The sequence below is a fragment of the Muscardinus avellanarius genome, assembly GCF_963383645.1.
Source record: "Muscardinus avellanarius genome assembly, chromosome: 2".
Lineage (NCBI taxonomy): Eukaryota > Metazoa > Chordata > Mammalia > Rodentia > Gliridae > Muscardinus > Muscardinus avellanarius.
The window spans coordinates 119141711-119167364 of NC_137787.1; the positions used below are offsets into that span (position 1 = coordinate 119141711).

Here is a 25654-nt window from a genome sequence, read left to right on the forward strand (position 1 = left end):
TTAAACCAATCCCAATCGTATGTGTATATCTGTGTATGACTTCCAGTAGTTGGTACCCTACGCTGAAATGGCCAACTTGCGGGTGGCTCCAGGCATCTCTCGGGTCGGCCCCGCTCCCCACCCCGCCCCCGCTCCAGGTCAGCGGGCCGCCGCCCCCGCCGGCTCGTCCCGCCCCCGCGGTGCGCTTCCGGCTCGGCGTGCTTCCGTCCCCCGCTTCTTTTGAGTCCTCGGGCCGCCTGCCTCCTCCTGATTGGTTGCTGTGCCCGCCACTCCGACGCCCGAAGCCCACCATTGGCTGGTTTTCCTCAAGGCCGCGTCACGCCGCCAAGGTGGGTGAGTGCGGTGCGCGGTCCCGGGCCGTTTTCTTCGGCGGTTTGTGCATCTCCTACCATGACGGCGCCCGTGTCGGTGGCGGAAGGGGCGAGTATGACCGCCGCGGCTGTGTCAGTCGCCAGTGGCGGTGGTGGGTCGCTTGAAGAAGGAGTCGGCATAGCGGGCGAGGAGGACTCGGCCGCGCGGGGAACGGAGGCCCTCGGGGACAGTGAAGAGGACGGGGAGGACGTGTTCGAGGTGGAGAAGATTCTGGATATGAAGACCGAGGGGGTACGAGGGCCTGGGCGGCGCGGGAGGAGGGTCGGGGTGCGACGCGTGGCGGTGGGGCCGTGGCAGTGGGGCGGCCTCTAGGCTGTGAAGGAGTGTCAGTGGAGTAATGCATCCGAGTGCGAGGTCTGCACCATCAGCGTTTGCAGAACCAGAAGAAAACATCCTCACCTGTTCAGGAATTCCTATCTGCCCTCAAGATAAAGATGCATTTTTAAAAAAATAAACTTTGGATGGTACTGGTGATGGAGTTCAGGAGCCCTCCCCCTTTGGGCTACACTCCACGGCCCCCTTTTTTGTGGTACTGGGTATTGAACCCAGGGGCATTTCACCCCCGAGCTACATCTCCAGCCCTTTTTATTTATTTATTTTTTATTTGGAAATTGGCTCCCGCTAAATTGGTGAGGCTGGCCTGGAACCTGCGATCCCCTTTTTCATCCTCCCAAGTACTGGGTTTACAGGAATGCACCACCACAGCCGGCTATTATTTATTTATTTATTTATTTATTTATCTATCTATGCGGTACTGGGGATGGAGTCCATGGGCATTCTACCTCTGAGCTACACCCCCAGCCCTATTTTTTTTATTATTTATTTTGAAACAGGGTCTCACTGAGTTGCACAGGGCCTCACTAAGTAGTTGAAGTAGTCTGCGAACCGTGATCCTCCTGTCTCAGCCTCCTGAATGCTGGAATTACAAGCATATGCCACCACACCCGACACATTTTTTTTTTCGAAATAGGCTCTTGCTACGTTGCTGAAGCTGGCCTTGAACCTGCGATTCTCCTGTCTCAGTCTCCCAAGTAATGGGATTACAAACATATGCCTCCATGCCTGGCTTGTATTAATTTCATTATCTGTTATTTCCCTTTTGTCTTATTCTGCCTTCTGGTAGTCGTTTTTTTATCCATTCATTCAGCAACCTTTTTTTTTTTCTACCAACTACCAATTTGTGTGCCATTTTGGTCCTGATTATACAGAGATAATTTAAGCACAGTTGCTAACATTGGAAAATTCTGTCCAGGGGGTGTTGAATAATTGAAAATCTCCTGGCATGGTGGTGCACCCTTGTAATCCTTATGTTCAGGAGGCTAAGACAGAATCACAGGTTGGAGGCCAGCTTCAGGAATTTAGTAAGACTTTGTTTCAAAATAAAAAATAGAGCTGAGCCAAGTTATGCACACCTGTATTCCCATTACTAAGACAGAAGGATCACAGGTTGGAGGACCGTGTGAGCAATTTAGTGAGACTGTATTTCAAAATAAGAAATAGGATAGGGCTGAGGGTATAACTTAGAGGTAGACCATCCCTGGGTTCAACCCCAGTACCAAAAGAAAAAGAATCATTATCTGAATCTTGTCATTATTTTATTACTTTCTTACCTTTCTTTTGAAGTTTTATCACCTAAGTATCTATTCCTCAACATAGTTTTGCCTTATATTTAACATGTGTGTGCCTTTTTTTCCTCCTCATTTCATTTCTCTGCTGGGGATAGAACCCAGGGTCTCATGCATGCCAGGGCAAGTACTTTACCACTGAGCTTCATCCCCAGCTGTTTTAATTTCTATGTTTACTTATTTTGTGGTACTGGGGATTGAACCCAGCCAGGGCTATTCTACTTCTGAGCTACACCTCCAGCCCATCCATCCTTTCGTTTGTTTATTTATTTATTTATTTATTTATTTATTTATTTATTTATTTATTGTGTGTGGGAATTGAACCCAGGGGCATTCTATGACCGAGCTACAATTACCTGGCTCTTTTTTATTTTTCATTTGCAACAGGGTCTCTTGTGTAGGGTCCGAGTGTAGTGGCACATACACTTAAAATCCTAGTACTTGAGAGGCTGAGACAGGAGGGTCGCAGGTTGATGCCAGCCTTAGCTACTTAGTGAGGTCTTCTACAACTTAGTGAGACCCTGTTTCAAAATTTAAAGAATAAAAAAATAGGACTGGGAGTGTAGCTTGGAGGTAGAATGCCCCTAGGTTCAATCCTCAGTACTGAAAAAAAAAAAAAGGTTGAGGGTGTAGTTTGGAGGTAGAATGCCCCCGGGTTCAATCCCCAATACCGAAAAAAAAAAAAAAAGAAAAAGAAAAATTGGGCTGGGGGAGTAGTACTGATGGAGAATTCTCTCGTCCAGTCATCAGTACCAGACACACACACAAACAAAAACAGGGTCTTGCTAAATTACTGAGAGCCTCTGAATTGCTAAGGCTGGCTTCACACCTGAGATTTTCCTGTTTCAGCCTCCCAAATACTGGTATTACAGGAGTGTGCCACCATACCCTGCTTCCCAGGCCTTTAAACAGGGTCTTGCTAGGTTGCTGAGTCTGAGTCTTAAGTTGTGGAGGCTGGTTTCTTTTTTTTTTTTTTTTTTTGAGGGTCTGGGGATGGAACCCAGGGGCATTCGACCTCTGAGCTACTCCCCCTGCCCTATTTTTTATTCTTCATTTTGAAACAGGGTCGTACTGAGTTGCAAGGGCCTCACTAAGTAGCTGAGTATCCCACTAAGTAGCTGAGCTGTCTCAGACTCCCGAATGCTGGGATAACAAGCATGTATGACCACGAACGGCATATTGTTTTTTATTTTGAGACAGAATCTCACTGAATTGCCCAGGTTGGCCTTCAACTTCTGAGCCTCCTATGTCAGCCTCCCGTGTAGCTGCGTATAGATATGCCCTACCACCTTAAGCTCTGAAACATTCTCTGGTCCAGGATATTTTGTTTTTTGTGTTTGTGGTACCCAGGGCTACATCTGAGCTCTATTTTTTTTTTTTTTTTTTTTGGAGGTACTAAGGATTGAACCCAAAGGCATTCTACCTCCATACTACAACCCTAACCCTTTTTTTATTCTTTAATTTGAAACAGGGTCTTACTAAGTTGCAGAGAGCCTCACTAAGTAGGTGAGTGAGGCTGGCCACAAACCTGTGATCCTCCTTTCTCAGCCTCCCAAGCATTGGGATTACAAGTGTGCACCACCACTCTCAATACTGTATTGGTCTTTTTTTAGTAAATGTTGAAGGTGTAACTTCTAAAAATGGTTGATGGGTGGAATTAATCTAATAGATTTGCTACTTGTGATGTTTCAGATAGTCTGTGTTCTGTTTTTTCTTTTATCTGTATTTTGTGTCTGTTATACTGGAGAGATGTGTTTAGAGCTTCAGTTTTTATTGAAAATTTAGTCTTTTCCTCTTTATAGTTATATAAGTTTTGCTGTATACTTTTTTTGTGTTTGTGTATGCTACTAGGGATGGAACCCAGGGATATTCTACCTCCAAGCTACACCCCCAGTCATACTGTTTATTTTTTTATTTTATTTATTTATTTATTTATTTGGTGGTACTGGGGTTCCTGGAAGCCCTTCTTCCTCTGGGCTACACTCCCAGACCTATTTTATATTTTTGAGACAGTGTCTCTTATGCCAGCGCGGCTGGCTTCGAACCTGCGCGATCCTCCTGTCTCCGCCTCCCAAGCGCGGGGATTACAAGCGTGCGCCACCACGCCCGGCAATACTGTTTATTTTGAAATAGGATCTCACCAAGTTGCAGAGGGCCTTGTGTTCCTGAGGCTGGCCTCACACTTGAGACCCTTTTATCTTACTAAGTATGTGCCACCATGCCTGGGTATGTCTTCAGTTCTAACTACACCTTCACATATGTCCTTACAAGTTATTTTTTTTTTTTGCTAAACAGAATATGTATACATTTTCATGTGGTTACAAACACTGTCTTACTTTCTAGTATTAAATCATAAGACAGTATTGTTGCATCACAAATAGAATGATAGAAGGGCAGTATATGGGTATGACTGAGGGTAAAATGGCAGAGATCAGGTCTTGGTAATCAGCTTGTAGTGTATTTTATTTATTTGTTTTTTATTTGGAGAGAGCTTCTTGCTATGTTCCCCAAGCTGGTCTTGGAATCCTGGGCTCAAGTTTCAGTTCCTTCTACCTTGGGCTCCCAGTAGCTGAGGCTACAGGCTCATGAACCTGGCTTCAGTTTTCTTGGAAAGTTGATTGCCTTGAAGGTGGTATGAATAAAATCAAGCAGATGTTGAAAAGAATGAAAAATTATTTTAGATGAACAAGGAAATGGGCAAAAGACACAACACATAAGTAACTGTTTTGTGGTACTGGAGATTGAACCTGGGGACATTCTGCCTCTGAGCTATACCTCTAGCCTTTATTTTTATTATTTATTTTTTTTATTTTTTTGCAGTTCTGGGAATGGAACCCAGGGGCATTCTGCCTCCAAGCTACATCTCCAGCCCAATTTTTTATTCTTTATTTTGAAACAGCGTCTCACTAAGTTGCAGAGGGCCTCAATAAAGTAGCCAAAGCTGGCCACAAACCTGTGATCCTCCTGTCTCAGTCTCTCAGTATTGGGATTACAGGGGAGCGCCACCCCGCCTGGTTCTTTATTTTTATTTTTTTTTATTTATTTATTTATTTATTTATTTATTTATTTATTTATTTATTTATTTTTGGTGGTACTGGGGGTGGAACCCAGAGGCTTTCTACCTCTGGGCTATACTTCCAGACCTATTTTATACTTTATTTGGAAACAGGGTCTCACTAAGTAGCCGAGGCTGGCTTCAAACCTGCGTGATCCTCCTGTCTCAGCCTCCCAAGTGCAGGGATTATAAGCGTGCGCCACCACGCCCGGCCTTTTATTTTTATTTTAAAATAAGATCTCATAAGTTGCTGAGGTTGGCTGGGACCTGGAATCTTCCTGTCTCAACCTCCTAAGTACTGGGATTACAGGTGTGCACAACTGGGCCAGTTTACGTAACCATTTTCAGCATACAATTCAGTGGCATTAGTTATATTCACTGTGTCCTATAACCATCACCTCTATTTACAGAAACTTTTCATCCCAGAGACTCTAACCCTCAAACAGTAACTTTCCATTCTTTTTGCCCACATCCTGCCAGTCCCTGGAAACATTTAATCTACTTTCTTGGGTTTTTTTGGTTGTTGTTGTTTGTTTTGTTTGGTGCTGACACTTGGACCCCGGGGGCATTCTACCCTTGGGCCACACTCCTAACCTTATTTTATTTTTTGTTTTGAAACGACGTTTTGCTAAATTGCTGAGGCTGGTCTCAAACCTATATTTCTTCTGTCTAAACCTTCTAATACTGGGATTACAGATGTGTGCCACAACACCCAGCTTTTTTTTTTTTTTTTTTTTTTTTTTTTTTTGCGGGTCTGTGGTTGGAATCCAGGGGCATTTGACCTCTGAGCTATACCCACTGCCCTATTTTTTATTCTTTATTTTGAAGCAGGGTGTCACTAAGTTGTGAAGGGCCTCACTAAGTAGCTGAGGCTGTCCGCCTCAGCTGCGATCCTCCAGTCTCAGCCTCCCAAATGCTGGGATTACAAGCGTGCGCCACCACACCCAGCTCCCAGCTTTTTAATCTACTTTCTTTCTTAATAAAGTTGCCTATTCTAGGTCCCTCATATATGTGAGATAGTAAATACTTATTTTCTTGTGTCTAGCTTATTTCACTTAGCATATTTTCAAGATAGAGATATGTTGTGGCATGTGTCAGGATTTTGTGTGTGTGTGTGTCTATGTGTGTGTGTCTATGTGTGTGTGTATGTGTGTTTTACTGGGAATTGAACCCAGAGTAATTCTGCCTACTAGCTACTCCCAAACTGATTTTATTTATTTGGAAGCAGAGTCTCACTAGGTTGCTGAGAGCCTCACTTAAATTGCTGAGGCTGGCCAGGCATGGTGGCGCACACTTGTAATCCCCGCGCTTGGGAGGCAGAGACAGGAGGATCGCACAGGTTCGAAGCCAGCCACTCTGGCTTAAGGGACCCTGTTTCCAAATAAAAATATATTAAAAAAAAATAGATCTGGGAGTGTAGCCCGGAGATAGAAGGGTTTCCAGAAACCCCAGTACCACCAAAAAAAAAAAAAAAAAAATTGCTGAGGCTGTCTTCTAACTTGTGATCCTCCTTGTTGCGGGGTGAAATGTGCGTGGTATGTGTGGGGAGAAGTAATTCCCCCACCACCACCACACAAACAGACAAACAGAAAAACCGTGGATTCTTGTCCTAAGCTAAGAATAAATATTCATCGCTTGGACAGCTGCTGAAGATTTAAAGAAGTTTATTACAAAGATAGAAATATAGAGATAGTTACAGCCCTGTGCCGGAGAGGGGCACAGGGGGGCAATTCAAATGAAAATGCCAAAGAACTCCAGTTTACTGTTTTATCCCGACCAAGTCCGTGGCAGGTCTTTTGATCTGGAGATAATGCTACCCCCTTATCTCCAGCCCCTGGCTCTGCTTCTGCTATCTCTGCAGCCGGTTTTTGTTTTGTTTTGTTTTGTTTTGTTTTGTTTTGTTTTTTGGGGGGGAGCCATCCTGTCTCCAAACACAGGCCTATACCTTTTGTTTCATCCCCCAAGATGTGTGAACTTGTTTCTCCAGGATCTGGGATTTCCTCCCCTCTCTGGCTCCAGCCTTTTTTCTCTTTTAAAATGTAAATTACAAGTCCCCTTCCTGCTAGCTAGCCCTGGCTTTCTTAGTAAAAAAAAAAGATATATTTTTAAAATTGGAAATCTTTCCCAATACTGATATATTAATACATTTTAAAACCTCTTCCCAATACTAATACACTCCTGTCTCAGCCTTCCCAAGTACTAGGTGAAAGGTTTGAGCCGCTGCCCCGCAGGGGGCGGGGCCGGAAGCTAGGAGGCGGAGCTCCGTGATTCCCAGAGGAGACCACTCCCCTCGATTTAAGGCAGCTGCTGCTAACACACAGAGCGAAGCGCGGCACAGGCGCACACAGGGAGACAGGAGCTCCGCTCGCATGGGATTCCGCCCCCGCGGGAGCGGGGACCAATAAAAGCATGCATATCATTTATATCAGTTTCCTGCGTGTATCTGTGCGCCGATGGGACCCGTCGCATCTTTTTACACTAGGATTACAAGCATGCACCCCCATGCTCAGCCTCTCTTATGTTTTAAGGCTAAATAATTTCCCACTGTATATTCTGTATCTGTTTATCCATGAATCCATCGATGGACACTTGGGTTGCTTCTCTTTCTGGCTTTTATGAATAATGTTAAGATCACCATTGGTGTACACATATCTATTTGAGTCCCTCTTCAATTCCTTGGGTATATACATTTATGTGGAATTCCTGGGTCATAGAATGATTCTATGTTTAACTTTTTGAGAAACTCTTTTCCATAGTAGCAGTACCATTTTACAGTTCCAACACCTAGATTACAAGGTTCCAATTTCTCTGTCCTTACCAAAACTTTTTATTTTGTTGTTAATTCAGTAACTAGGTATGAAGTGGTATCTTACTTTGTATTTTTATTTGTCTCTCCCTAAGGATTAATGAGGTTGAGCATCTTTGCTTGTTGGTAGTTCCTGTATTTTTGGAGAAATGTCTGTTCCAGTCTTCTGCTTATGTTTGAATTGTAGTGCATATATTATTTGTGTGTCATAGGAATTGTTTATATGTTCTGATTCCACATCCCCTCCACCCCCTTGGGTACTGGGGATTGAACTTGGGCATTCTGTCTACAAGCTATATTTCTAACCTTTTTTTTTTTTTGGTAGTACTGGGGTTCCTGGAAACCCTTCTACCTCTGGGCTACACTCCCAGAATATTTTTATACTTTTTTATTTGGAAACAGGGTCTCTTAAGCCAGCAAGGCTGGCTTCGAACCTGCGCGATCCTCCTGTCTCCACCTCCCAAGCGCGGGGACTACAAGGGTGCACCACCATGCCCGGCCTATATTCCCAACCTTTTTTTTAAAAAAAAAAAAAAATTTAACTTTGAAACGGGGTCTGGCTAAGCTGTTGAGGCTGGCTTTGAACCTGTTATCCTCCTGTCTGGTCCTCCCAAGTACTGGGGTTACAGTGTGTGCCACTGTCCCTGGAAAGACTTCTGGAATTTTGATAGAGATTGCACTGAATTTGTACATTATTTTGGGTGGAGATATTTTAACAATATGCAGTCTTTCTACCTTAGAATGCAGGATGTTCTACTTATTTTAGGTCATCTTTAATTTACTTAGCATGGATTTTTCCTTTCTTGGGGGATATAGTAGGGATCAATCAGGGGTGTACTACCACTGAGGTATATAGCCAAATCCCTTTTTATTATTTTTAATTTTTTAATATTTTGTGGGTCTGGGGATGGAACCCAGGGGCATTCGACCTCCAGGCTACACCCCCTGCCCTATTTTTTATTCTTTATTTTGAAACCGGGTCTCACTGAGTTGCAGAGGGCCTCACTAAGTAGCTGAGGCTGTCCGCGAACCGTGATCTTCTGGTCTCAGCCTCCCGAATACTGGGATTACAAGTGTGCGCCACCATGCCCAGCTGCCAATCCCTTTTTATTTTTATTTTTATTTTTATTTAATGGGGGGGTCTGCCTCTGAGCTACACCTTCAGCCCTATTTTATTTTGAGACAGGGTCTTATTAAGTTACAGAGGGCCTAAGTTGCTGACACTGGCTGCAAACCTGTGATCCTCCTGTCTCAGCCTCTCAAGTACTGGGATTACAAGTGTGTGCCACTACACCCAGTGTCTTATTTTATTTTATTTATTTATTTATTTGTTTATTTAGTACTGGGGATGGAACCCAGGGACATTCTACCTCTGAGCCACACCCCAGCCCTATTTTTTTTTTTAATTTTATTTGGAAACAGGGCCTCACTAATTTGCTGAGAGCCCCACTAAGTAGCTGAGGCTGGCTTCGAACCTGTGCGATCCTCCTGTCTCACCTCCCAAGTATTTGGATTACAAGAATGCACCAATACGCCCAGCTTCATTCTTTATTTTAAAACAGGGTTTCACTAAAGTTGTGGAGGTCCTTACTGTGTATCTGAGGATGGCCTTGAATCTGTAGTCCTCCTGTCTCGGCCTCCCAAGTACTGGGATTACAACCGTATGACACCATGCCTGGCTATGCCTAGTTTTTATTAAGTTTTTTTTACCAAATTTCTGGCTAGATCTTTTAGTACTCTGTTAAATAAGAGTAATAAAAGTAGGCATGTAATACTTTTTTACAGAAAAGATGTAAATAGCTTAATGGTAGTTCTACAAGTAGGTATGGCATAGAGCAGAAGTCAGGTGACTTTTGGTAAGTGACCCTAACCTCAGTAATCCCAGTGCTTGGGGGTTGAGACAGGAGGATCTCAAGTTTGAAGCCAGCCTCAACAACTTAGACCCTGCTTGCTTTTTTTTTTTTTTTTTCTTTTTTTTGTGGTACTAGGGATTGAACCCAGGGGCATTTCTAACTGGAGATGAACCCAGGGGAATTCTACCTCTGAGCTTTTATTTTTTATTTTGAAACAAGGTCTCACTGAGTTGCAAAAGATCTAAGTAACTGAGGCTGCCCTAACCATGATCCTCATGTTTCAGCCTCCCAAATGCTGGGATTACAAGCATGTGCCACCATGCCTGACGTTTTATTCTTTATTGTGAAACAGGGTCTCACTAAGTTGCGGAGGGCCTCACTAGCTGAGGCTGGCTACGAACCCAGATCCTTCTGTCTCAGCTTCCCAAGTACTGGGATTACAAGTGTGTGCTACCATGCCCAGATAGACCCTGTTTTCAAATAAAAAGTAAAATAGGGATGGGGGTATAGTTCAGAGGTAGAATGCCCCTGGGTTTAATTCTCAGCACCACACCTCAACAAGGTGGGTTCAATCCTCAACACCTCAACAAGCAAAAAAAAGTTAGTGTTCACTGTTGTCATTGTAGAAGTACATTGTCATGTCAAACCTTCCTTCTTTCAAACAGTGATCTTCTCTCTTAAGAACTTCCCCAGTGAAACACCCAGGCCCCAGGCCCTTGCCTACTTCAGACATGGACACATACTGCTCTTATAGTGGGGAAGCGAGGTGGACACAGGCTCTGGGATAAGCTTCAGGGTTTGAGTTCTAGCTGAACTGCTCATTAGATGTGTGATCTTGACTAGTTATTTAATCTATCCAGAAGCTTCAACTTTCTCATACATAAAATGAGTAAAACCACCTACTTGATAGGGTGGTTATAAAGATTAAATAAGCTAATAAATGCAAATATTTTGACAGTACCTTCGAGCTATATCACTAGACCAATTTTATTTATTTATTTATTTATTTATTTATTTATTTATTGAAGGTTTGGGGATAGAACCCAGAGGCATTTGACCTCCAAACTACACTCCCTGCCCAATTTTTTAATCTTTATTTTGGAACAGAGTTGTAGAGGGCCTCACTAAGTAGCTGAGGCTGTCCGCGAACTGCGATTCTCCTGTCTCAGTCTCCCAAATGCTGGGATTACAAGTGTGCGCCACCACGCCCAGCTCTTGACTAATTTTATTTTTTATTTGGAAACAAGGCCTCACTAAGTTGTGGAGGGCCTCATTAAGTTGCTGAGGCTGGCTGTGAACCTCTAATCCTCCTGTCTCAGCCTGCCAAGTATTGGAATTACAAGTGTGCACCACCATGCCCAACTATTTATTTATTTATTTATTTATTTATTTATTGCAGTACTAGGGATGGAACTCAGGGTCATTCTACCTCTGAGTCACACCCCCAGCCCTATTTTTTTGTTCTTTTTTTTTTTTTTTTTTGGTGGTACTGGGGTTCCTGGAAGCCCTTCTACCTCCAGGCTACACTCCCAGACCTATTTTTATATTTTTTATCTGGAAACAGGGTCTCCTAAACCAGCGTGCGCGGCTGGCTTCAAACCTGCGCGATTCTCCTGTCTCTGCCTCCAAAGCGCGGGGATTACAAGCGTGCACCACCACGCCTGGCTTATTTTTTTATATTTTTGAAACAGGGTCTCTTAAGCCAGCAAGGCTGGCTTCGAACCTGCGCGATCCTCCTGTCTCCGCCTCCCAAGTGAGGGGATTACAAGCATAACCCTGGGTTCCATCCCCAGGCCTGAAAAAAAAGTAAAGCCATTCTTAACTCCCAAAATGAGCAAAATTAGGATGCAGGCCCTGCTAGTTTGTTGATTCCTGATAGAGGTGGACTTTTGTGTTGATGCAAGTGAAAGTTGGAGCATCTTTTCTGGAAGGTATTTGGTAGTGTGTTTTAACAGTTAAATAGCATTTTGGGGGTGGTACTAAGGATTAACTCAGAGACATTCTATCTCTAACCTACACCCTCAGCCCCATGTTTTTGTTTTGTTTTGTTTTGTTTTGTGGTATTAGGAATGCAACCAGGGGCCTTCTACCTCCAGGCTATCCTCCCAGACCTATTTTGTACTTTATTTGGAAACAGGGTCTCACTAAGTTGCTGAGAGCCTCACTAAGTAGTTGAGGCTGGCTTCAAACCCATGCAATCCTCCTGTCTCAGCCTTCCAAAACCTGGAATTAAAATTGTGTACCCACACCTGACTCCTTTTTTTTTTTTAACAGTCTAAGTTGCTGAGGATGGCCTCAGACTTGTTCTTTTTTTCAACCTCCAAATACTGGGATTACAGGTATATGCCACCACACCTGGCAATGGCTGATGGTTTTTTTTCCCCCTGATACTAGGGTTTGAATCCAGGGGCATTATACCTCTGAGCTACTCCCCCAGTCCTATTTTGGTTTTAATTTTTTTTAGTTATTATTTTTTTTTAATTTTGAAACAGGGTCTCACTAAGTTGCAGAGGATCTTGCTTAATTGCCAAGGCTGATCATAAACCTGTAATCCTGCTGCCTCAGCCTCCTAAGTATTGGGATTATAGGCGTATGCCACTACACTGGCTAGCTATGTTTTTTTTTTTACCTCATTGAAATCCTGTTGGGGAATTTATTCTATACCCTAATCAGAAATACTTAAGACGTGTGTGTGTGTGTATACATATACATATATATATACATATATACATATATATACATATATACACACACACACACACACACACATATATATATATATATATATATATATATATATATATATATATAATTAAAACTGTCTTTGGGATTACAGATATGTACCACCATGCACAGTTTAATAGTTTTCCTTTTCTTTTAGGGTACTGGGAATGGAACCGAGAGGCATTGTACTTCTAAGCTACATACCAGCTGTATTTTATTTATTTATTTATTTATTTATTTATTTATTTATACTGGGAGTTAAACCCAGGGGTATTCTGTCTCTGAGCTATACCCCCAGCCCTAGTTTATTTTATTTTTTGTGGTGTTGGGAATAGAATATAAGAGCATTCTACCCCTGAGATACACCTCCAGCTCTGTTTTTATTTATTTATTTATTTATTTATTTATTTATTTTTGAAACAGGGTCTCACTAAGTTACAGGAGCCTCACTAAGTTGCTGAGGCTTTCCTTAAACCTGTGATCCTTCTGTCTCAGCCTCCCGAGTACTGGATTTACAAGTGTGGGCCACCACACCAGCTTTATTCTTCATTTTGAAACAGGGTCTCACTAAGTTGCAGAGGGTTTTAGCTAAGGCTGGCCGGGAACCTGCAATCCTCCTGTCTCAACATTCCAAGTACTAGGATTACAATGGTATGCCACCACGCCCACCATTACTTTTGTTTTTGAACAGGGGCTTGCTAGGTTGCTGAGTCTTGTTACATTGCTGAGGCTGTCCTCGAACCTGCTATCTTCCAGTCTCAGCCTCCCAAGAACTGGGATTACAGTAGTACACCACCAAATGACCTTTAGTTTTCTACTTATTAAAGATAGACCAATGGTACTTTTCTTAAACCACTTGCCTCAAGATCTGAAAATACATACTTTATAATGTGATGTTAATTTTCATTTAGGAGCATTTCTTCAAGTTTTTATGTGTTCTCAGCAATTTGTGTTTTGAATTTTTTTTTTTCAATACTGGGATTGGAACCCAGGGGCATTTGACCTCTGAGCCACACCCCAGCCCTATTTTTTGTTCTTTATTTTATTTTATTTTATTTTGCAGGTCTGGGGATGGAACCCAGGGGCATTCGACCTCCAAGCTACACCCCCTGCCCTATTTTTTATTCTTTATTTTGAAACCAGGTCTCACTGAGTTGCAGAGGGCCTCACTAAGCAGCTGAGGCTGTCCACGAACTGCGATCCTCCAGTCTCAGCCTCTCAAATGCTGGGATTACAAGCGTGCGCCACCACTCCCAGCCTCAGCTGTGTTTTGAAATTTAATCAGTCAGTAATATGTTCTTTTTGCCTGTTTTCAATTTATGCCACAGGGTAAAATCCTCTATAAAGTTCGATGGAAAGGGTACACATCCGATGATGACACCTGGGAGCCTGAGGTCCACCTGGAGGACTGCAAAGAAGTGCTTCTGGAATTCAGGAAGAAAGTTGCGGAGAACAAAGCTAGAACAGTCAAAAAAGACCTTCAGGTATGTTTTACCACTTGTTTGTTTCTTGCCTTTCCACACATAAACTTACTGTAAATTGTACTGATATGAACTATGTGTGATAAATAATTTAAAATTAATAAAACACAAAATATGTATTCATGGGAGGGGTGTGGTGTGGAGTATTAGAGATTGAACCCAGGGGCATTCTACCTCAGAGATACATACCCTACTTTTTGTTGTTGTTGTTTAAAAACAGGGTCTTACTAGGTTATAGAAAGTCTCACTATATTTATGATGCTGTCCTCAAACCTGCAATCCTCTTGTCTCAGACTCTCAAGTATTGAGATTATTGGCATGTGCCACCACACCAGTTCTATAACACTGTTTTTGTTTTGTTTTTTTTTTTTGGTACTGGGGATGAAACCGAGGGGCATTCTACCTCTGAGCTACGCCCTCAGCTCTAGTTTTTATTCTTTATTTTGAAACAGAGTCTCACTGAGTTGCAAAGGGCCTCACTAAGTAGTAGCTGAGGCTTTCAGCGAACCGCAATCTCCTGTCTCAGCCTCCCAAATGTATAACACTCTCTAGTGTGAATTTTATATATATTATTTGTTCTCACAGATTGTTTTCAGTGATTTTCGCTAACCTTTCTGTGCACAATCTGATTTTAGTTAAAAAGTATAATTTGGACATTGTGTTAGCTAACACTAATAAAATGCCTGAGATAATCAAATTATAAATAGAAAAGGTTTATTTTGGCTTACATAATGTAGGTTCCATTCTAAGTCAGGCTGACCCATTCTTGGCTTCCTTAATGGGGGAGATACTGGATGGCAGAGGTAGGCAGCATGTAGAGATGCAAATTACTTGCCCTATAAGCCAGGAAACAGGACCCAGAGTCATTTGTGAGGGTACACCTACCCAAGGACCTAAGGACTTCCCATTAGGTTCCACTTCCTAAAGGTTCTACATTAGCTGGGCTTGGTGGCGCATGCTTGTGATCCCTGCATTTGGGAGGCTGAGACAGGAATATCACAGTTCGCAGCCAACCTCAGCTACTTATTGAGGCCGTTTGTAACTCAGTGAGACCCTGTTTCAAAATAAAGAGTAAAAACTAGGGCTGGGGGTGTAGCTCAGAGGTAGAATGCCCCTGGGTTCCATCCCCAGTACCGCATAAATAATTAATAAATAAATAAATGTTCTACCTTTTAGATGGCTGAAACTACTGAATATCAAACCTTTTTCTGTGTGTAATGTATGTGGTATTGGGAACTGAGTGCAGGAGTGTTCTCTCTCTCCGAGATATATCCCAAGCTCTTATTTTTTATTTTGAAACAGGATCTTACTACATTGCTGAGAGATTTGATAAGTTGCTAAGACTGGCCTTGAACCTGTGATCTTCCTGTCTCAGTCTCCCAAGTACTGGGATTATAGATGTGCACCACCACACTCAGCCATGGGCCTTGCCTTAATATTCAAAGTAAGGCAGGCATAAGTTTTTTTTTTTTTTCTTTTCCTCTTGCAATACTGGGGATTGAACCAAGGGCTTCATGCATGCTAGGCAAGTGCTCCACCTCTGAGCTATGTCTCTAGCTCACAACACTCTAAAGTGTTGGTTAATATTTTTCTTTAAGAGTAACATAGGGCCAGGCGTGGTGGCACACGCTTGTAATCCCCGCACTTGGGAGGCAGAGACAGGAGGATCGTGCAGGTTCGAAGCTCAGGGGTTGAGTCCAGAGCTCAGGCATGGGGTGAGAGGTAGAGAGACAAGGAGAGCAAGGGCTGTATTCTCTAGCAAGAGAGAGAGCCAGGGATTCAAGGACACAAGCATAGTCCCTAAGGCCACATCCCCAGTGACCTAACTCCTCTGGCCACACCAGGCTGGGATTACAAGCATCCACCACCATGCCCAGCTTATTTTTATTTTGAAACAGGGTTTCTCTAGGTTACTGAATGTCTCACTACTTGCTGAGACTGTCCTCAAACCTGTGATCCTCCTCTGTCAGCCTTCCAAGTCCTGGATTACAGGTGTGTGCATGCCCGGCTTACAACATACTTTTTTTTTTTGGTGGTGGTGGTACTGAGGTTCCTGGAAGCCCTTCTACCTCCAGGCTACACTCCCAGACCTAGTTTTTATATTTTTATTTGGAAGCAGGGTCTCTTAAGCCAGCACAGCTGGCTTTGAACCTGTGCAATCCTCCTGTCTCCGCCTCCCAAGCGCAGGGTTTACAAGCGTGCGCCACCACGCCTGGCTAAAGTATATGTTTACAACACAGGTTAAATATAAAAGTATGTTGTGCCGGGCGTGGTGGCGCACGCTTGTAATCCCAGCATTTGGAAGGCTGAAACAGGAGTGTCGCGGTTCATGGACAGCCTCAGTCACTAGTGAAGCCCTGTTTCAAAACAATCTTTCTTGGTTACATTTTTTGCAAGTTACATGTTATGACTACAGGTATGACGCTATTTTTAAATGTGTGTACGTGGTACTAGGGATTGAACCAAGAAGAGCATTCTTTTTTTTTTTTTTTTTTTTTTTTTTTTTTTTTTTTTTTGTTGGTACTGGGGATGGACCCAGGGGAATTCTACTTCCATGCTACACCTCCTGTCCTATTTTTTATTCTTTCTTTCTTTCTTTCTTTCTTTCTTTCTTTCTTTCTTTCTTTTTTTTTTTTTTGGTGGTGGTACTGGGGTTCCTGGAAACCCTTCTCTGGGCTACTCCCAGACCTATTTTTTAAATTTTTATTTGGAAACAGGGTCTCTTAAACCAGCAACGGGCTTTGAACCTGCAGGATCCTCCTGTCTCTGCCTCCCAAGTGCGGGAATTACAAGCGTGTGCCACCACACCCGGCTCTATTCTTTATTTTTGAAACAAGGTCTCACTGAGTTGCAAAGGGCCTCACTAAGTAGCTGAGGCTGTCCATGAACTAGGATCCTCCTGTCTCAGCCTTCCAGTTGCTGGAATTACAAGCATGTACCACCATACCCAGCTTCCAAGAGGCATTCTACCTCCATGCTACACCTCCAGCCCTATTTTATTTTGTTGTTTGTTTGTTTGTTTGTTTGTGTGTGGTACTGTGGGTGGAACCCAGGGGCTTTTCTACCTCTGGGATATACTCCCAGACCTATTTTATACTTTATTTGGAAACAGGGCCTCAGTAAGTTGCTGAGAGCCTCATTTAGTAGCTGAGGTTGGTTTCGAACCTGTGTGGTCCTCCTGTCTCAGCCTCCCAAGCACTGGGCCTTGGATATGTTAGGCAAGTTCTCTGCCACTGAGCTATATCCCTTGCCCTTTTTATTTTACTTTGAGACAGGCTCTTGCTTAGTTGCATAGGCTGGCCTTCAAGTTGGTAATCTTCCTGCCTTGGCTTCCCAAGTGGCTGGAATTATAGGCCTGTTGTACCATGTGCAGCCTGTATATCATATATCACTCTTCTCCCTCCCCTCCCTCTTTCTTTCTTTCTTTCTTTCTTTCTTTCTTTCTTTCTTTCTTTCTTTCTTTCTTGATACTGGGGATTTAACTCATGGACATTCTATCTCCAAGCTACACCCCCAGCCTTATTTATTTATTTATTTATTTATTGTGGTGCTGGGATTGAACCCTTCTTTATTTTGAAGCAGGGTCACACTAAGTTGTGGAAGGCCTCACTAAGCAGCTGAGGCTGGCCATGAACCCGGATCCTCTTATATCAGCCTCTCTGGGATTACAAGTGTGTGCCATCAAGCCCAACTCCTGTTTTATTTTTAATTATTTTTAAATAGGTTATGCTACGTTGCTGAAAGTCTTGCTAAGTTACTGAAGCTCTCCTTGAACCTGTGATCCTCCTGTTTCAGTTTCCCAAGTATTGAGATTATAGGCGTGTGCCACCATGCCCAGCTTTGGATCAATTTTTGAAGGTAAAAATGTTAATTCATTTAAAATTATTCTTGGGCTGATTATCCAACTCTTGTTTTTTCACTTCATACTTAAAGTCTTCGCTATTTTATTGCTTTGTTGTAGCTCTTCCTGATGGTAGACAAGAATAAGTGATTGGAGGAACTCTGCTTAAGTCAAAGTTCTGTCCTCTGCAGTTTCAAAAAAAGATTGAAGGAGAAGATTGAAAGATTGAAATGTTAAACTGGTACACATATTTCAAAAACTTTAAATTGATTTTGTAGCTGGGCGTGGTGGCGCACACTTGTAATCCCAGCATTCGGGAGGCTGAGACTGGAAGATCGCGGTTCACAGACAGCCTCAGCTACTTAGTGAGGCCCTCTGCAACTCAGTGAGACCCAGTTTCAAAATAAAGAATGAAGCCGGGCGTGGTGGCGCAGGCTTGTAATCCCCGCGCTCGGGAGGCAGAGACAGGAGGATCGCGCAGGTTCGAAGCCAGCCGCGCACGCTGGCTTAGGAGACCCTGTTTCCAAATAAAAATGTAAAAATAGGTCTGGGAGTGTAGCCCGGAGGTAGAAGGGCTTCCAGGAACCCCAGTACCACCAAAAAAAAAAAAAAAGAATGAAAAATAGGGCAGAGGTGTAGCTCGGAGGTCGAATGCCCCTGGGTTTCATCCCCAGACCCGCAAAAAATCAAAATAAATTAAAATAAAATTATTTTGTAATTGTTTTGATTTTTATTTGCATTTTGTAGAGACTGTCCTTGAGTAATGACATATTTGAGGCAAACTCTGATAGTGATCAGCAGAGTGAGACAAAAGAAGATACTTCCCCAAGGAAGAAGAAGAAAAAATTAAGGCACAAAGAAGAGAAAAGCCCAGATGATCTGAAAAAGAGAAAAGTGAAGACCGGGAAGCCAAGAGATCAGTCCAAGTCAGACCTGGACAGCGCCTTCGAAAACGCAGCTTTTGATTTAAGGACCAAGAAAAGAATTTTGGAAGCCAAAGAAGAATTAAAGGACTCCAAAAAGCCCAAGAAGGATGAAATAAGAGAAGCCAGGGAGTTAAAGAAAGTTAAAAAGGTTGAAATAAGAGATCTGAAAACTAAACTAAGGGAAGATTCCAAAGAAAATAGAAAAACAAAAAAAGAGAAATGTGTCGAATCTCAGCTGGAGTCTGAATCGAGTGTCCTTAATGATTCCTCTTTTCAGGAAGAGGACAATGAAGAGTTGTGTCCTGATAACAGAGAAGAGAGACAAAAAATTAAAAGCGCAAAGGATAAAGCAGGGCAGGATGTCATACAAGAGAGTGTCTTTGAGAAGCATTTGGCTGGCGCGCTCAGTACTGACGAGGACACCGATGGCAAAGCCAAGAGGAAGAAAAAGAAACCAAGGAAGACTGAGGAGCCAAAAGGGACCAAGAAGGAAGAAGACAGGAACGTCTTCCCTGAGAAGAAGACTGTCCCTAAGAAGCAAAGGAATCAAGAGAAAGGCAGGAGCGACCCAGATGCAGACAAGCTGACATCTCTTCTGGCTGCCCAGACACAGAGGAGCTTCAGGTCTAGCGGGGAAGAGAGAGTCCTCAGGTCCTATGACTGGACGGAAGAGGTGAGGAGATGGGGAAACCTCAGGGTAACAAAATGCCCAGGCTAGGCCGGCCAGCGCTGTGTTGAAGTCTCACAAAGAAGGAGCAGGACCTGGTCAAACCTAGAGCTTGTGCTTCTGTCATCAGGGCTCTGTTGAATGGAGTGAGCGACTGGGTAGCTCTGAGCGCTGAGGCGCTCCGGACTGGGGTGCCTGCTTGTCATAGTAGCTGACTGCACACATGCATTTGTTTGTGTGTATGGTGTGGGGAGTACTTGGGATGGAACTCAGATGCTCCACTACAGAACTATGATCCCAGCTCTTCATTTATGTATTTGTTTATGTTTTTATTTTTGTGATGCTGGAGATTAGATTCAGAAAGATTCTACCTCTGAGGTATAACCCTTGCCCCCCCCCCACCTTTGTTTTATGGTGCTGGGTCATTCTAACCTCTGAGCTCTACCCCAAGCCATATTTTATTTTCTATTTGGATACAGGGTCTCACTAACTTATTGTGGGTTTCCTCCAACCTCGATACACCTGTCTTAGCCTCTCCTGCTGAGATTACCGGCATGCACCACCATGCCTGGCTCCACATCCCTTTTTATTTTTTGAGATGGTCTCGCTAAGTTACCCTGGCTGGCTTCAAACTTGACAATCCTTCTGCTTCAGCTTCCCCAAGAACTGGGATTTTGGATGTGTGCCACCACTCCCAGGTGGTTTTGCATTTTGCATTTGCTATTATAAGTTACCATGTTTGAAGGGTGTAATCTTTACTGAGAAAGCAGAGTGAGAAAGATGAAATGGTCAGTGATCACACACCCTATTAATCATAGGGGCACATTGACACCAGGGACCTATATTTTTCAGTTTTCAAATCATAGTATCAGCTTTTGATTCTTTCTTGTTTTGGGTCTGGTTTTTTTTTTTGTTTGTTTGTTTGTTGGTTGGTTGGTTTTGTTTTTTTAGGAGAAAGAAACCAAAAAAAATGAACCCAAAGAGAAATGCCAGAAAAGGAGTGATTCAGATAAGGAAGAAAAAGGCCGAAAAGAGCCAAAGGGATCAAAAAGTAAGTGTAAATGCTAAATAACATTTTACTGTTTTTATTACTATCTTGTTATTTTTCTTTTTTTTTTTAATTTTTATTTTTTGGTGGTACTGAGTGTGGAACCCAGGGACTTTTCTACCTCTGAGCTACACTCCCAGACCTATTTTATACTTTACTTGGAAACAGGGTCTCACTAAGTTGCTGAGAGCCTCACTCAGTAGCTGAGACTGGCTTTGAACCTGTGCGATCCTCCTGTCTCATCCTCCCAAGCGCTGGGATTACAAGATTGTGTGATCATGCCCGGCCCATTATTACTGTCTTTTTATATCGTGAACTCAGTTTACTGTGAAGATAATCTTTTTTTTCTAATATGCAGGGCAAGGGAATGGGAAAATTCCATTTACTGGTTACTTTAGAGTTTTATGCTACTCTTATTTAACTAGTTACTTAGGTTTGTTCATTTGCTTGTTTGTTTGTTTGTTTTGTGGTACTTGGGATCAAACCCAGGGACAATTTATCTCTGAGCTATACCCAAGTAATTTGTTTTGTGTGGTACTGGGGATGGAACCCAGGGGCATTCTACTTCCAAGTTACACTCCCAGCCCTACCCCCCCCCCCCCCGCGGGTCTGGGGATGGAACCACAGGGGCATTCAACCTCCAAGCTACAACCCCTGCTCTTCGTTTTTATTCTTTATTTTGAAACAGGGCCTCACTAAGTAGCTGAGGCCCTCCATGAACTGTGATCCTCCCGTCTCAGCCTTCCAAATGCTGGGATTACAAGCGTGCGCCGCCACGCCCGGCTTTCCCAGCGCTATTTTTTATTCTTTATTTTGAAACAGCATCTCACTGAGTTGCGAAGGGCCTCACTAAGTAGCTGAGGCTGTCCGCGAACTGCAATCCTCCTGTCTCAACCTCTCAAATGCTGGGATTACAAGTGTGCGCCACCACGCCCGGCTTTCCCCAAGTACTTTTTATTTTTTTTTTTGTTTTGAAATAGGGTCTTGCTAGGTTGCTGAGAGTCTCCTTAAGTTGCTGAGGCTGGTCTTGAACCTGCTACCCTCCTGTCTCAGCCTCCCAGGTACACCCAGCTTCTTTCATTCTTAATCAGTTTTCCTTTTTATTGCAACAGAAATTTTGACACATGTTTAATAACAGTTTTAATTTTTGCACTAGTATTTAAGGAAATCAGAAATGCATTCGATTTATTTAAAAAAACTACAGAAGAAAAAAATGATGTTTCTGAGAATAATCGGAAAAGAGAAGAAATACCACAGGATTGTAAAACCACTGAAGATCTCAAAGCTGAGGAAAAGAAGCATTCACTTAGAGAGCGGAGGAGCACCAGAGATGAGGCTGACAGCTGGGCGCACATTGCTGCAGACGGCAGACAGAAGAGCTGGGATAATATGTGCCACATGGGTGAGAACTCCGGTGAGTTTGTTGCATGTTTTGCTGAATGATTTCAGAGTAACAAACCATGTTATTTACACTGCTCCCACTGATCTCAGATGCTGGGATAGTAACAGATTTTATTTATTTTTGTGGTACTGGAGATTTTGATTGCCTGGATGAATAACTTTGTTTTCAAGACTTTAAAACATGTGTGTGCGTGCGTGCGTGCGTGCGTGTGTGTGTGTGTGTGTTACTAGAGGTGGAACCCAAGGGCTTTTCTAACTCTGGGCTATACTGTAGCTGAGGCTGGCTTCAAACCTGTGTGATCCTAGACAGCCTTCCAAGCGCTGGGATTACAAGCATGTGTCACCACACCCAGCTGTTTGATTTTTAATGGATCAAATGAATATTTTCTACATTCCAGTAATTGCTTATTAGCATATTCAGGAATTATAAATACTGCCATCTAGGTGCAGTGGCACATGCCTATAATCCCATTACTCTGGAAGCTGAGACAGGAGGATCACAGGTTCAATTTAGGAAGACCCTGTTTCAAAATAAAAAGCAAAAAGGGCTAGGATATAGCTTGGAGGTGCTCTACCTTGTTCTGGCCCTGGATTTGATCCCTAGTACTATACAAAAATAAAAAGAAGAAGAGCTGATTGTGGTGGAGCACACTTGTAATCCCAGTACTTTGGAGGCTGAGATAGAAAGGAGAATTGCAGGTTTGTAGCCAGCCTCAGATACTTATTAAAGCTCTCCGCAACTTAGTGAGACCCTGTTTCAAAATAAAGGATAAAAAATAGGGCTGGTGATGTAGTTCAGGGGTAGATGCCCCTGGGTTCCATCCCATGTACCACAAAAAGAAAAGAAGAAAAATTATGAAGACCATTGGTTTTTGAGCCAGATTGAGTATCATTAGGTTTCATTTTAAAAATGATCACATACAGACTTATTTGTATTCTTCCTTTTAACTTCACAGTAAATAACACCAAGTAAGATTGTACTACTGGAGCAGGGCGTTGGTAGCACATGCTTGCAATACCAGTACTTAGGAAGCTGAGACAGGAGGATCACAGGTTTGCAACCAGCCTCAGCAATTTAGCAAGGCCCTTTGCAACTTAGTGAGACCCTATTAAAAGACAAAAAATAAAATCGAGCTGAGGGTTTAGCTCAGAAATAGAATGACCCTGGGTTCAATCCCCATTACTCCCCACACCACAGACACAATTGAGTGGAATCAAGAGTATATTGTTGAGGAGGCTGAGACAGAAGGATCACAGTTGGAGGACAGCTGTAGCTACTTAGGCCCTCCGCAACTTAGTGAGATCTTGTTTCAAAATAAAGAAAAAATATGGATGGGGATGTAGCTTGGAGGTAAAAATAGGGCTGGGGGAGGTAGAATACCCCTGGGCTCCACCCCCAGTACTGAAAAAAACAAAACAAAAAGATTGTATTGCTGGATGTGATGTCACATGCATGCTGAGGCAGGAGGATGGCAGGTTCAAGGCCAGCCTCAGCAACTTTGTGAGATGTGTTTCAAAATAAACCAAAAAGTGCTGGGGATATAGCTCAGTGGAAAATGCTTGCATAGACTGTGTGAGACCTTGGGTTCAATCCCCAGAACCGTAGCACAGGAAAAAGATAATATTGTAAACATTACCCTGAGTATCGTGAGAGCATTGGAATTGGTTGAGAAGGGAAAGACCAGGATAGCAAGTTTGAGGCCAGCCTGGGTAAATTAGCAGGACCTGGTGTTGAAATTAGAAATTTTTTAAAAAGGGTTGAGCCGGGTGTGATGGCACATGCTTGTAATCCCAGCACTTGGGAGGCTGAGACAGGAGGATTGTACAGGTTCAAAGCCAGCCTCAGCTACTTAGTGAGGCTCTCAGCAACTTAGTGAGACCTTGTTTCCAAATAAAATATAAAATAGGTCTGGGGGTGTAGCCTGGAAGTAGAAAGCCCCTGGGTTTCATCCCAGTTCCACAAAAAGGGAGGAGGCTGGGATATAGCTTAGTAGTGAAGTGCTCCTGATTTCAATCCCTAGTATTACCCCCCCCAAAAAAAAAAGATGCAGTAGAATAATGAAGTCTTATTATTTTAAGTAAAAAGAGACAACTAGGCTGGGCATGGTGGCATACCCTTGTAATCCCAGCATTTGCCAGGATGAGACAGGAGGATCTCAGTTCATAGACAGCCTCAGCTACTTAGTGAGGCCCTTTGCAACTCAGTGAGACCCTGTTTCAAAATAAAAAATGGGGCCCAAGCCAGGCTTGGTGGCACACGCTTGTAATCCCAGCATTCAGGAGGCTGAGACTGGAGGATTGCGGTTCACGGACAGCCTCAGCTAGTTTGTGAGGCCCTCTGCAATTCAGTGAGACACGGTTTCAAAAAAGAATAAAAAATAGGGCAGGGGGTGTAGCTTAGAGGTCGAATTCCTAGACCTGCAAAAAAAAAAAATGGGAGTGTAGCTCAGAGGTAGATGCTGAATTCGATCCCCAGTACCGGAAAAAAAAAAAAAAAAAAAAAAAAAGCCAACAACAACAAAAATGAAATAACTGTAGACTACATATGGATTAAAAGGACAAAAGAATTCTGTTAGTAGTTTCTTTATTTCTTCTTTTTTTTTTTTTTTTTGTGGTGCTGGGGATGAAATCCAGGAGCCTTCTACCTCCGGGCTACACTCCCAGACCTATTTTATATTTTATTTGGAGACAGGGTCTCAGTAAGTTGCTGAGAGCCTCACTAAGTATGTGAGGCTGGCTTTGGACCTGCGCAATCCTCTTGTCTCAGCCTCCCAAGTACTGGGATCGCAAGTGTGCGCCACCTTGCCTGGCCCTGTGAGTAGTTTCTTACCAGTAGATTTGAAAATCAAATGACAAGGGTAAATATAATTTAACAAAACCCACCTATGAAAAAAATGGACTGAGCTGAGCTTAGTGGCAAATGCCTATGATCCCAGTACTTGGGAGGCTGAGACAGGAGGATCACAGGTTCAAGACCATTCTTAGCAATTTAGTGAAACCCTGTTTCAAAGTAAAAAAAAGTGATCAGAGGTAGAGGTCAGAGTTAGAATGTCCCTGGATTCAATTCCCAGGGTCACAATTTATTTTTTTTTTTAAGCCAGGCATGGTGGTGCATGCCCAAATCCCAGTACCTAGGAGCCTGAGACAGAAGGATCGCAGCCAGCCTCAGGTACTTAGTGAGGCCTTCCATAAACTTAGCAAGACCTTGCTTCAAAATAAAAAAGTAAAAAAGAGCTGTGGGTATAGCTCAGAGGTTTTAATCCCTAGTACTATGTGCATATGCGCATGGGCGCGTGCTCACACAGACACACACACAGAGTTGTCTTACAAATACTGTGTGTGTATTTGGGTGTGTGTGTGTGTGCTGGGGACTGTAACAGGAGCATTGTATCTCTGAGCCATATCCTAGCCCTATTTTTTTGCGGGGGGGGGGGGTGGGGTCTGGGGATGGAACCCAGGGGCATTTGATCTCCAAGCTACATCTCCTGCCCTATTTTTTTATTCTTTATTTTGCAACAGGGTCTCACTGAGTTGCCAAGGGCCTTACTAAGTAGCTGAGGCTGTCCATGAACTGCGATCCTCTGGTCTCAGCCTCCCAAATGCTGGGATTATTAGTGTGCGCCACCATGCCCAGCTTCCGAGCCCTATTTTTTATTTTGTTCTTTTTTGGGGAGGGGTACTGGAGATTGAACCCAGGGACATTCTACTTCTGAGCTAAATTCCCAGCCTTTTTTTTTTTTTTTTTTTTTTTGAAACGGTGCATGCTAAGGTCCTAAAGATCTTGCAGAGTTTCTGAGGCTGTCCTTAAACCTCCTGTCCTCCTGTCTCAGCCTTCCAAGTACTGGGACTTCACGC

The 25654-nt window shown here is 43.1% G+C and overlaps 1 protein-coding gene across 1 annotated transcript in view; it reads left to right on the forward strand.

Moving 5' to 3' along the window:
• Nucleotides 1-390: 390 nt before the first annotated feature.
• MPHOSPH8 (M-phase phosphoprotein 8) overlaps nucleotides 391-25654 on the forward strand; it is a gene marked incomplete at both ends in the record, with an annotated part of 50572 nt that continues 25308 nt past the window's right edge. Inside the window, 5 exons of the mRNA XM_080689415.1 lie at nucleotides 391-603; nucleotides 13764-13919; nucleotides 18505-19356; nucleotides 20302-20401; nucleotides 21555-21812. Of these exons, the coding sequence (XP_080545541.1) occupies nucleotides 391-603; nucleotides 13764-13919; nucleotides 18505-19356; nucleotides 20302-20401; nucleotides 21555-21812 (1579 nt within the window). The remainder of the gene's footprint in view (nucleotides 604-13763; nucleotides 13920-18504; nucleotides 19357-20301; nucleotides 20402-21554; nucleotides 21813-25654) is intronic.